The sequence below is a fragment of the Dicentrarchus labrax genome, unplaced genomic scaffold (genome assembly GCF_905237075.1).
Source record: "Dicentrarchus labrax unplaced genomic scaffold, dlabrax2021, whole genome shotgun sequence".
In the NCBI taxonomy this organism is placed as follows: domain Eukaryota; kingdom Metazoa; phylum Chordata; class Actinopteri; family Moronidae; genus Dicentrarchus; species Dicentrarchus labrax.
The window spans coordinates 5,494,538-5,507,111 of record NW_026136717.1 but is presented as its reverse complement, the minus strand read 5'-3'; the positions used below and the strand labels follow the sequence as shown (position 1 = coordinate 5,507,111).

The following is a 12,574-nucleotide window of genomic DNA, read 5'->3' as shown; positions in this document are numbered from 1 at the left end:
ATTTCCAGCCTCCTCTCTCGACTTAACATTTACTCAGTGGGGCAGGAAGCAGCTTTCCTGTTTTAAAAACTTGTACTGTAAAGAAGGGTTCGAGAGTTTTGATAATATATGCCAGAAATATGATCTTTCACGCAGTAATTTTTATAGATATCTCCAAATACGCCACTGTGTCAAAGCACTGTTCCCTTCTTTCCCGGTCCTCCCTACTGAGGCAGCATGGGAAGAAATTACCCTCCTTTGTCCAGAAAAAGGACTGATATCACAGTTATATTCTCAACTAATGTCTCTGGAAAACCATGACCTTTCAAAAATCAGGAACGGGTGGGAAGGCGAGTTGATGGTTGAGTTGTCGGACAGACACTGGGAGGATGCACTACAAAGGATTAACTCTTCCTCATCCTGTGCACGCTTGGGGCTCATTCAGTTTAAAGTAGTGCATAGGGCTCATTTCAGTAGGGCTAGGTTAGCAGATATATATCCAGGAACGGACGGGAGTTGTAATAGATGCTCCCTCTCCCCAGCTGATTTAACACACAAAACACACTCAAAATATGGAAGGGTGGGACAACTGTGTTGGGAGGGGGGGTATTACTAAGCAATGTTTTCGTTCCTTTTTTTTGGGGGGTGTATATATTTGTTTAAGATAAAATGAAACTGGAGAACTGTTTCACTTCCTGTAAAATGTAACATCCTTGATCCTCCAATAAAAAGATTCATCAAAGAAAAAAAAAAGAAAAGTAGGCAGCTCGCGCATCTTTATTAGTCTGGTTCAATTAAAATAGTAGTTCCTTCATGTAGAGGCGGTGTACTTCAAGTTTGTGCTTTTTCCAATTTCGCTCTGCCTTCCTATATTCCCTTCTTTGTTGTCTAATATTGTTGTTGATCCAGGGAGTTATATTAATAACTGGGACAGCCCTGGATGTATATGGAGCAAAAAAATTCAAGGGCTGAAGTACACAAATTATTAAACCAGCTAATTTGATCATTAATATTGAGAAAGTGAGGGGAAGAATTAGCCAGATCAGAAAAATGGCTAAAGAATGTGGCTGCTGACCACTTATTAAAGATGCGAGAGTGGATTATACGTTTCTGGGACGGTGAAGCAGTTATAAAATGTGTATCAAAAGTAATACATTTGTGGTCAGAGACAAAATCATGCATATTCAGGGAACTAAGAGACAGATCCAGAGTAAAAACTCCAGGGTATGCCCACGGTTAGGTGTAGGGCCTGAGACGTGCTGCACAAGGTTAAAGGATTTACAAATGTTTAAAAAGTCTGTGGCAAATGGATTTTAAGTTTTATCAATATGAATGTTAAAGTCACCAGCTATAATGGCCTTATTAAATTTGAGCACGAGAGAGGACAGTAGGTCAGAGAATTCAGTGAGGAAACCACAGCTGGAGTTGGAATTGGGGGTACGGTAAATGATTATACAGCAGATGGGGTCTTCACGCACAATTTTAAAAGTTAAGATTTCAAAACTGTTAAAAGAGCCAAGGCTGAGTGGAATACAAGTAAAATGGTTTTTAAAGACAACTGCAATACCCCCACCCCGGCCTGTTAGTCTTGGTGAATTTAAAAATGTGTAATTGGGTGGGCAGAGCTCCACTAGCGGGGAGCACTCCCCAGGTTTTAGCCAGGTTTCAGTAAGAAACATAAAATCAAGCTTATGGTATGTAATTAGATCATTGAGAATGAAGGATTTATTAGCCATAGACTGTGCATTCAGAAGGGCACAGGTAACTGGGATAAGAGGATGAGCTGAGTGGAAATACCAAATTATGAGATCTAGCAGTAGAAGAGACAGATTGCGTGGAGTAGTGGGTTTTAAATCTAGGCATAATTCTGACAGTAATACTGTAAGAGCCTGGGGGGGGGTACAGTTAAATGGGCTCATTGGAGATCAAGATATACAGGCTTCACAGGAGCACAGAGTCAGTTCAATGTTGGTGGATAAGAGGCGTGACTCTTCCTGTGAAGGATGGAGGCCGTCCGGCTTAAAAAATTTAGGCCGAAATAAAAAGGCGGCGAAATTTCTGCGGTGGCGGAGTTGTGGTTGTTACTCTGCTGTAGAGCGCTGGGTGTAATGTGCTTAACGCGGGCACCAGGATAGCAGAAAGTCTGGTCGCCAGATACTGCCACGTGTCGAACCATCGAGGTGCCGACAACAAGCACCGACGGAGGACGCCGAGCCTGGGCGTGGAGGTCTGACCGCCTGGAGGACTGTACCCGAGAGACTGCAGGTGATGCGCGGGCTGGGTTGCACGTAGAAGACATTCGCCCATTTGCAGCGGCAGCAGGGGAGACCCGAGGGGCCGTAGCAGCCAGTGGACAAGGGGAGTTGAGGTCCACCGGATGAGTGGCAGACAGATGAGCCAAGCCAGTGGGATTTGGTCGATCTTTTCTATTTTATTTATTACAGACAACGCCACCTTGGGTTAGGGCCCAAGGACCCGTACTAAAGGTCAATTATCACCTCTTACAAAAGGACACTCAGGTTCGTTCACTCAGGGAGGGCAGGAGACAGAGTTCAATCACATACAAAATTTTATTGTGTAAATGAACACAAAGTTTGGCACAAACGAATAATAGGAAACTGGAGCCCAACTAGGGAAGGGAAGGGGTACCGGCTGAGGCGTCCAAAAAAAGAAAGGAGAGCACCCCACTCACACAGCAAAAAACATGACGTGCACACAAAGAAAATCTTGAACGAGACTCACGCACACACAAGGGATCACCACCACCACCCCCCAAGGGAACCACCACCACCGCCGTCGGCCTTCAGCTCTAGAAGAAGATAAGAGGCACAGTTAAGAGGGCTCACAGTTAAACAATATCTCTTGACATAAACAAACTAATGAATAATCAAGGAACTGAAGAGTATTGATTTACATTAATCAAAATTCAACCAAACCAAAAAAAGAAAATTAAAGAGTCTCTGGCCAGAGATATCAACTCAACAGTTAACCATAATTAATCCACTTTGAACTCAAATAAAGGAAGGGTCAAATTGAGAAGTTGCCCTCCCAAATAGAAATTAAATAATTACAGTAAACTCCTAAAATAAACAAAATTACCCAAACAAAACAATAAACAACCAAACTATTAAAAAGTTACTCAAAAATAAATTATACCGCTACTGAGAAAATAAATAAACATTTACACCACACATTGGCAGATTACCCTTAAAACACAACGTCCAAACGAGTGGCTGAGAGTCCCAGCGGAACTCGCAATGGCCTACCCGAGCAGCAACCATACATACACCACACAATCCCACGCACAGCAGCAGCCGGGAAACAGGGTCAGCAGCAGGAAGCAAACCGACCAGAGACAGCCGACAGGATTTCGAACCAAGCCAACGAAGCAACAGTAGCAACGAAGTAGTAGTGACAGCCGAAGTAGCAGCGGCGACAGCGAAGCAATAGCAACGAAGCAGCAGTAGCAATGAAGCATAAACTCCGGTCCCCAGTCCGGTTAATTTGCGGTCGAGGGTCGGCGTAGCAGGGGAGACAGCCACCACGTATCATGCGACCAGCAGACTGTTAGAGGGAGAGGAGCGGTGAGGGGGGTCCACACCTGGCTAACAGCAATTAACAACAGAAGCTCACCATGACTCACCTATGCTCCGGTCGACGGCGGCGGACAACCCCAAATAAAATATCACCTTGACCGCGATGGAGACATCGGATCTATTAAAAGGAGTTACGGTTTGAGTTAAACGAAACGCTGACGAATGTACACCAACAGCACGCTAAGGTGCGCCTACCTGTGCTGAGGCGAGCAGCGCACGCAACGGCCCGGGAGTAGGCGGACCAAAAAGGCAGGAAGCGATAGATCAGGAGGAGGGGCAAGGCCTACTTTTAGCCCCTCGACATGAACAATGATTGGCTAATAAGCCAGAGAGGGCACGGTGAAGCAGAAGACCGTGTTCCACATGGCAGTGATGCCTCGTACCACAACACCTATTTTCCAAAGTTTGGAATTTGAGTGAAGCAGGCTTGGGATTCAGGGCCAGCCCCGAGGGTGGGCCACGAGGGGATGCTCAGTGCTGGGATGTTTATCGAAAGGATCGGCTCCCCACCTGTGGTAACAGAGCCGGTCCATGGAAGGGTGGCATCGTTGTGTGTGGTAAAGGCTGCGCACTCTGTGGGCAGACTGGCGCCTCCGTAGCCACAGCAGGTAGAGCCCAGAGCGGAGAGGTGTTTAGCTTGAGAATAAGCCACGCTGGTGATTACCTCTCAGGTAGTGGTACTTTGTCTAAACCTGACTGTATCTGATGGTTTGTTACACAGAGCCATTTGGGAAGTTGTCTTTGAAAACTGTTTGAAAGAGGGCAGGCACTTTCAAAAAATACAGTGTTTCTGGAGCGAAAATGGAGCAAGAGAAAAGAAGTCGCTCCAGCTTTTTAAAAAATCCACTCCACACTCCATCCAAAATCCACTCCCATAGTTGCCAGTGCTTCCTCAAAGGACACCAATTGGTCTGATAGCGCTATAACGGCCACAAACGTATAGATTGAAGTCTGGCAAGAAGGATTTTGTATTTTTGGTGGTCAAAGGTCAAGGTCAATGTGACATCATAATGTCCTGGAAAACCTGTTTTTTAACTCAGGAACACAAGAGGGGATTGTGACCATATTTCACAGTTGGTCAGACACTAAATTGGTGACATTTTTGTCTCAGAGGTCAAAGGTCATTGTGAATTAAAAATAGGTTTTTAACCATGATTTTAAAATGTCATATTTCACACACATCTTGACTGGGACAGCATGAGTAAACATTAACTAGCACAGGAGGGGCTTTCATCGGCCTTTCTCATACTGCCTCATTCTGAATTTGAGCGTCACTTTTAACTCATTGTGTTCCAGTGACTGAATGAGTTTCCCTTACAGCTCATAGAGAGCCATTGCATCTAAAAACAAAAGGAGAAAAACTCCACCACTGTTTATAAACCTATACTCTATGAGCATCCATCTTTACATAGCAATGGAGTACACGTGTATGTGTTTGGCCAATATGTCAATGATAGTCCATACAGTTCAAAAACTGAAATAAAAATATTAACTGAAATCATACATATATATACCATCATTATGATGACCCACAAATATACTTACTTTTACCTAATACTAATACCTAATGACTAATACATCTACATTTTATTCTGTTCCCTCTAAGTATTTACCACATATACCATATATGAGTCTGAAGAGACAAGGATATGAACAACAACTTGACTGTCAGGCTGAGACATACAACATATTAAAACAATATGGCACCCTCCATCCTCTGTGATCTGTCTTAAACATGTGCAGCCTGTAGAGTGGATGGTTTCATATGAGGCTGTCCAAGTATCACTGTGCTTCAGATATACTTTCACAAGTTTGATAGAGGAGTGTGAGTCTTTGCAATGTGTAAAGATACAGATACAGATATCTGCCTGATATAGACAGAGCTGTTTGTCAACCCAGTACAAAGTGCAACAAAGGGCCTGTAGGTGAAATATATATCTATATTAATTAATACAACCAACAATCTTTTTAAAATACATTGTATTTTAAATTCAGACATGTACCACGTTGACATCACAGTTAAAATAGCCAGTTTCACACTATTCACTGCTTCATTTCAGACTTTATTTGCACAGAGCTTTGATGGAACAGACCACAGGCTTCCATTATCTATTGTGTATCTGGACAGTCACCAAAGTCAGATAAAATTAGCAAGACATGAGAGTAAAAGCATTCATAAAAAATGTGTGTATGTAGCATACTTCCTATAATGTATCACTTTACTTGAGGGGACATAAAATAATCTCCCCAGTCAGTTCTCTAGAAAATCATCACTATCTACTATATAGTCCTCCATTTGGAGTTATTCACTAACTACTTCTTAACAATTCATTAATTATCAGGTCTTTCCTCACTCGTTCCTTAGTAACTACACACATTGTTGTGTACCGTGTTGTAAAGTGTGACCCATACATTCCTGATGAGATGTCCTTACGTTTGTTCTTTAAAGGATTGTGACAAAGTTTAAAAATAAACTTGTTAGTGCTCTCTAATGGACAAACTACAACATGGAGGCACTGTTTGTACTGTACCTCAAACATCATTTTGTCATTTCTTTACTGCATTTTCTTGTTACTTATTCAATACAAATATGCACTTATATATATGAATACACCAATATGTCAGGGACAAGTTAATGTTAGCCGAGTCAATATAGCTCTGGCGAGTAAATGTTAAAATTGGATTCACCTCTCTTTGCTCTGGATTCTGTTCTTCTTTATCAGCTAAGTGACAGAAACAAAACATCTGGTCAGTTCATTGATCATTGTCTTTGGTAAACCAGGAGTTTAGCATTTTTCCATCATATTGACACAATTTTAAACAACAATATATATATATATATGATATAGACAGTAGCACTGACAAAAAGTAACTGTCTGAAGTTTCCTGTTTTTGACGAACAGACCAATGATGACCATTACAAGGACAACAGTCAGACTGCCCAGGACGACAATCATCAGCTTTGCTATTCCATCAAACTCTTCTACAAGAAAGAGCACTAAGTTAGACTCTATTTCCCCTTTAGAGACTTGAGACCAGGCTAAAGTTACAATGGACCAAACTGAATTTAGTTAAAGTGTTTCACCTTCAAACATTTGATAATCTGCACAATTAAAGAAATCTTTAGGAGAATCTTACTTTTACACTTGCTGTCCAGGTCATCATGTGGCTCATCGCTGCCTTCTAAAGAAATCAATGTAATCCATGTTTCAATATAACTATAAAAAGACATAATGGATTAATGGGAACCAAGAGACAGACTTTACTATAATCTTACCTTTAATGTTTAAATGTATTACAGTGAAACTTGGACGCCCGTCTGTGTAAAATCCACAGAAATAAAGTCCAGAGTCAGACAAATCCACTTGTTTGATTTTGAGAAAGAGAGTGGTGATGTTGGATCTCATTTCAAATTTTCCACTCTGATATCCATCACAGAATGAAGCATTGCTTTTGGAATTGAACATAACAGAGATGCAGCTCATCTTGGTTCTGTTGATCAGTCTGAACCAGAATGTCATACATTCATATTTGGAAATGTTGGAGCACAGCAGTGTGACATCTTGACCAGGCTGAGCCTTCACAGTCTGAGACTCAGAACCTGAGACAGAGATCCAGCCTGAAACACACAGCAGACAACGACAATGTTATAAAGTCATATGAAGGCAAACAACATCTCTTAATGAAGGTTATCAAGAATTTAATAAGTAAATGAATTTAAATGTTGGCAGGTTAAACATGCAATAATAAACTGAGCAATGAAATTGAGAGTAATTCAGTACTTACTGAGGCTGCAGAGAGTCAATACTGTTATCAAGGTGAAGAAGTTCATCATCGAGCGTATGACTGAAGCTCTGCAATGTCCGTAATGAGAGAGTGCCCCAGGAGGGCGGCGCTCAGTGTAAAGAGGTGGGCTGTTTTATGTTGCTTATACTGTTGCTCAAACTGACCACATACATGCTTTCAGGAAGTGTTCAAGGAGTATGAGACAAGTTTATCAACTTTAACATGTTAATGCCTGGCAGAATTTTGGATGACATTGTTTCCCATTGATGGGAATATGTGCTGTAGTTAAAGGACTAGTGTGTAGGTTTTAGTGGCATTTAGAGATGTAATTGCAGACAGCAACCAACTGATCACAGCTCACTTCACTCTTCTTTCCAAGTAAGTAGGAGAAACTACGGTGGCCGCAAAATTTTAGAATCTGTCCAGAGCCAGTGTTTGATTTGTATGTTCAAATTTAATTGTGGTATTTATTGTTCTTTTGTGTATTGGTGATTTCTTATCACCGGTCCATTACACATATCATCGTCCAAGGCCCAGTTCCTATAATACATGTTCATGAAGGATTCATTCACCGTATTTAAACACTGTAAAACTTGAAAAGTTAATTCAACTCTGTTTGAGGAAACAGATTGCCCTAAATGCGTTTAGGTTTATTAACTCAAACAATTTAAGCATGAAAGATATTTGATTTGAGTAACTCAAATATTAATTGTTAAGGTAACTTGGGAAAATTAGGTTAATGTTAACAATTCCATTCAATTAATTGAATGTATCTGAATAAAGTCACTTTTAATTAATGTAATGGATTGACTGCATTTTCTGGGAGGATTAAGTTATGGTAACTTACTTCTTTGATCAAGGTGTGTTGTCAGGTTTTACAGTGTGTCTTTTTACACCCACAATCACACCTCTCTGAATTTATGTTAGATCATGCTTTAAGCCCATTCATGGTAATCCCTCAACAGTACAGATGCTTTGTCAGTCATATTCTCACAAAATAAACGGAAGAACTGGGGAGAAAGATTTTAAGATGCACAACTGAAATGCTCTCATGTCTGGTTGTGAGCTTGTCAGTTTGTGTAAAGTGGTGGGTGGATAGTGAAACAGTGTCATGGCTTGATATATATACCGGTAGCTTTTAAAGCAGCATCATTCTTCTGCTCTTCGATATGTGTGGTTATGACTGGAAACCAGTCTTCCTGTGGTTGCTATTGGTTGCCTCCTGGTTAGTTTCTTTCTTTTTCCAAAACATCCGTACAAATAGAGCCTTTTTGTCTCTTAATGTCCAAGGCTGGGACGGTTAACTTTAAGACTTTATAATTTCTGACTTAGTTGAAACCTTAGTTCAGTCAGACAACTCACATTTGAAATGTTTATTCCAGCAGTACATCATAGTTAGATTTTGCCGTCTAGGCTCCGACCTCATCATTCCCCGCAGATATGTTTACATAGAGATATTGGGGAGTAATGAGCAAATACCTTAACCTCTACCCGGAGCCTACAGGTGGATGCTGGGTTGGTGGTGGGGCTTACAGAGCAGCTATACGGACACAGGGCAGCAGCGGCATTGACAGAGCAGAGGGAGCTCTGGGAAATTGTTCAGTTTAAATAGACCGCCAGATTGGAAGGGTGCGCTTGGTTAGTGATTATGGAGTGAGGCATGTAATGTTTGCATGTCTGCATAGCAGTGCAGCTATAGTGCCTGAACTAGCTCACAGGCTTTGCTCCATTTGTCCTTAGACACCACTGCTATATCTCACTTACTCCACCACTATGTAAATCTACACAGGGTCTGTGTCCAAAGGGCAAGGTCAAAGGATGATGTTGTCAAAAGAAGGGAAAATGAAGCAACTAAACTCATCTCATTCACAAGTTGTAAATTGTTGATGACCTGTGAAGTGTGTAGGAGACTATGGTGCCCGAGAAAAAAAGCTAAAGGCCCTACCTACAACCATTGTTTGGTTTGTCCATGCTGGGCTACTGTAGAAACATGTCGGTTTAACACTGACTCCATGGAAGGCATCCTCCTCAATGTTACACACTGCACCTTTTAATCTATACAAATTATATTTATATAACCCCAAATCCCAAACCACAATTTGCCTCAAGGGGCTTTACAATCGTTACAACATTCAACACCATCTATCCCTAGACAGTTGATTTGGGTGAGGAAAAATTGTAATACAGTATGTGGTATGACTTTTTGGTCAGGGTTACATTTTACGTCTTTCTAGTTGCAGCATATATGAGGTTGAGTTTCCACTTCTTTCTTGTTTTGGGTTGGAAAATCAATGCTGCATCCTTCGGAGTCCAGATTCTGTAAATAAGAGTCAGAGGATTTTCACATATATGAGCTTCAGTGAAAAAATGCTAAGGGCTGCACACTTCCCTGCCACAACGGTTAATAATTACTTTTGTCAGGTCAGAATGTCTGAAAAGCTTTGAAACCACACCAATATGCATACATAAACCATGTATAGGCTGACAAGCTCAATGGTGGCAGATGTGGATTATCATTCTGACCAGGGTGATAAACATCTGAAAACAATGAACAAAGTACATAAGTACACAGATATAGTGTACATATCAATAGAAGCAGTATACATTATATCAGATACATCGACACATATATCAAAATCTACATCACCTGCCTTCAAATATACATATAAAAATATAGTGTAGAAAAATGAGGAGAAATATATTATATATTAGTTAGTATATATGCAATCTAACATTGTTTTCAGATTTTTTTTTTTAAATATGTGTATCGGGATCTAGGGAATTTAAGACTATGTATACATATACGAATATATACATATATACATTGCAAAATTGCTATCATAATGCTGCCACCATTGTATTTTAGAAAGAGATATAGTCTCATAAACTATATAAAATGATTGACTAATTAGGACTTGAAGTGGTTTAACTTGCTTGTGGACTATATATCCAGTAAATCAGTCTGATCTGCTATTAATACATTTCATCACTGAGCAGTAGGTTAACTGTGATATTGACAACAGGATGTGCAAAAGCTACATAAACACAATAGACAGCTCTCAGACAGTACCTCTTTGCCTCATTTTGACAACAAGGACAATGATGACTTTAGTGAGAACAACAGTCACACCACTCAGGATCACACTCATCAGGCTCAGTATTTCACCAGGCTCTTCTACAAGAAAGATCATTCAATTACTTGAACTGTGATCAAGTAGCATATATTGTGCATATTTCCGAGTGAAATACTTTTTTATACTTTACTAGCTTGAAATCTAATAGAAGCACTGATTAATGACCTTTGTTGACTGATGCAATATCAGTTCACAAATTCTAACCTGCATATTAAATCCTAATGAGAGGATGGGAGAACATTTAATGTGCTACTGAAAAAAATCTCTCACATTAATTATCAGATTTTGACAGGATATTTCCTTAACAATCTATCTCTGACCACGTTGAAATAAGATACATTCTGTTTCCTTTGTGCTGGCAGCTAAAGGACACTGTACGACAATTCTTACCTTGAACCTTTAAATATGTTGCACTGACAAGTACTGAGTATCTGTTCATGTTAAATCCACAAAAATACAACCCAGAGTCAGACACATCAGTGCGCTTGATTTTGAGAAAGACGGTGGAGATGTTGGAGCTCATTTCAAATTTGCCCTTTTCGACTCCGTTGCAGAGTGAAGCAGGCTCAGTAGAACTGTACATGGAGGAAATACAACGGGGCTGCGTTCTGTTTACCAGTGTGAACCAGACTGTCTGAGTGGGAGAACTGGAAAAGTTGGAGCACAGCAGTGTGACATCTTCACCAGGCTGGACCTCCACAGTCTGAGACTCAGAACCTGAGACAGAGATCCAGCCTGAAACACACAGCAGAGAGATTTAGTTCTCAGCTGATAATGCAACAACAAACAGATTAAAACGACCCTAAAACATTGCTGTAGAAACTATAAACTAAACACAATTTAGCCATGGACTAACACTAAGAGAAATTAAATACCAGTACTTACTGAGGCTGCAGAGAAATAAAGCTGGTATCATCATCAGAGTAAAGCTCATCATTGTGTGTATGATCATCTTGCTGTAATGGAGGCTAAAATCACTGAGCTCCAGGAAGGAAGTTCAAAGAGGAAGGTTCTTCCACTCACACATGGTCTTTTTTTGTCGCAGCACAAAGATTAAGATCACAGGTTGATCAACATATGACAGGTTGACACTAACGTAGGAGGATAGATGTGAACCGATACAGTGTGCACCCACATAATGCAGTGCAAGTTGAGGTGTACAGAAATTCTGATTGAAAATTGGGCCTGAGACAGAGAACAGACAACTAAGAGTATTTTTCCAGGGCCACGCCTCTCACTTTGTTGTGGACCAAACTCTACACTGAACACAGATTAAATTAACATTGATCTTCTTATTATATTCTGCAAGACAGCAAACAAAAATACAGAAAAGGGGGGAGGAACTCAGTAATTGTTGCAGTAGCATATATTCTAAGAAAGAAAAAGTCTTATAGAGACAATCAGGTTTTTTGCAGCCACTTATTCAGCTGGTTACAATCTACACCTTCACTGCTAGATGCCACAAAATCCTACACACCCTGCACCTTTAAGTACATTTTGATGTAATACTTATATACTATATATACTGTATACATATATATATATTACCTTAGTAACATGTAGAATGCTGAACTTTCACTTTCAGTAGTGGAGTATTTTCACAGTGGGGTTGCTATTTGCACTTTTTGCAAAATGGACATGAACCTTCTTCCAACCAGAGGTTAGCACACCCATAGCCTAACTGCACCTGTGTGTAAGGTCGTCTTGTGGGTAAGGAAGTGAGGAGGTCTATTACAATTTGCTTCTGCAGCTGAGCTTGAAGCCGTGGTTGGAGAAATCAGAGCCATCAGACGATTTGCATGTGTGAGGCTGCACAAAGCATTTTTCCTGTAAGCAGCCTACTGATGTATAAAACGTAAAACAAAAAGTGAATGAGGTGGACGAAGTGAAAGTAAAGCTTCGACTGAGAGCAACGCAGCCTTTGTTGCGTGTGGTTTTATAGCAAAGAGCTGAAGGCCAGTCCTCCTGTGGCTTTCATTCTAACTGATACACACAGTGTTTTCACCACAGTGGAAAATAACAGGGGGGAGAAGGTACATTGCTTGTTGCATGCCTACATGTGCATGCAACAAGTGTTAT

At 40.6% G+C, this 12,574-nt stretch overlaps 1 protein-coding gene across 7 annotated transcripts in view; it reads right to left on the bottom strand.

The window, feature by feature from the left end:
- Positions 1 to 11,655, bottom strand: part of LOC127349562 (uncharacterized) — a 28,686-nt gene extending 17,031 nt beyond the window's left edge. For 5 of the 7 annotated variants that reach the window (XR_007880321.1, XR_007880324.1, XR_007880323.1 and 2 more), the window contains exons 1-2: positions 11,381 to 11,655; positions 11,112 to 11,230 (exon numbers count right to left, since the gene is read on the bottom strand). Coding sequence is in view for 2 of the 7 variants with exons in the window: in XM_051375423.1 (XP_051231383.1) it covers positions 11,112 to 11,230; positions 11,381 to 11,447 (186 nt within the window). In the remaining 5 variants the exon portion in view is untranslated. The remainder of the gene's footprint in view (positions 1 to 11,111; positions 11,231 to 11,380) is intronic. The other 2 variants (XR_007880325.1, XR_007880327.1) reach the window with 1 other exon arrangement.
- Positions 11,656 to 12,574: the final 919 nt, after the last annotated feature.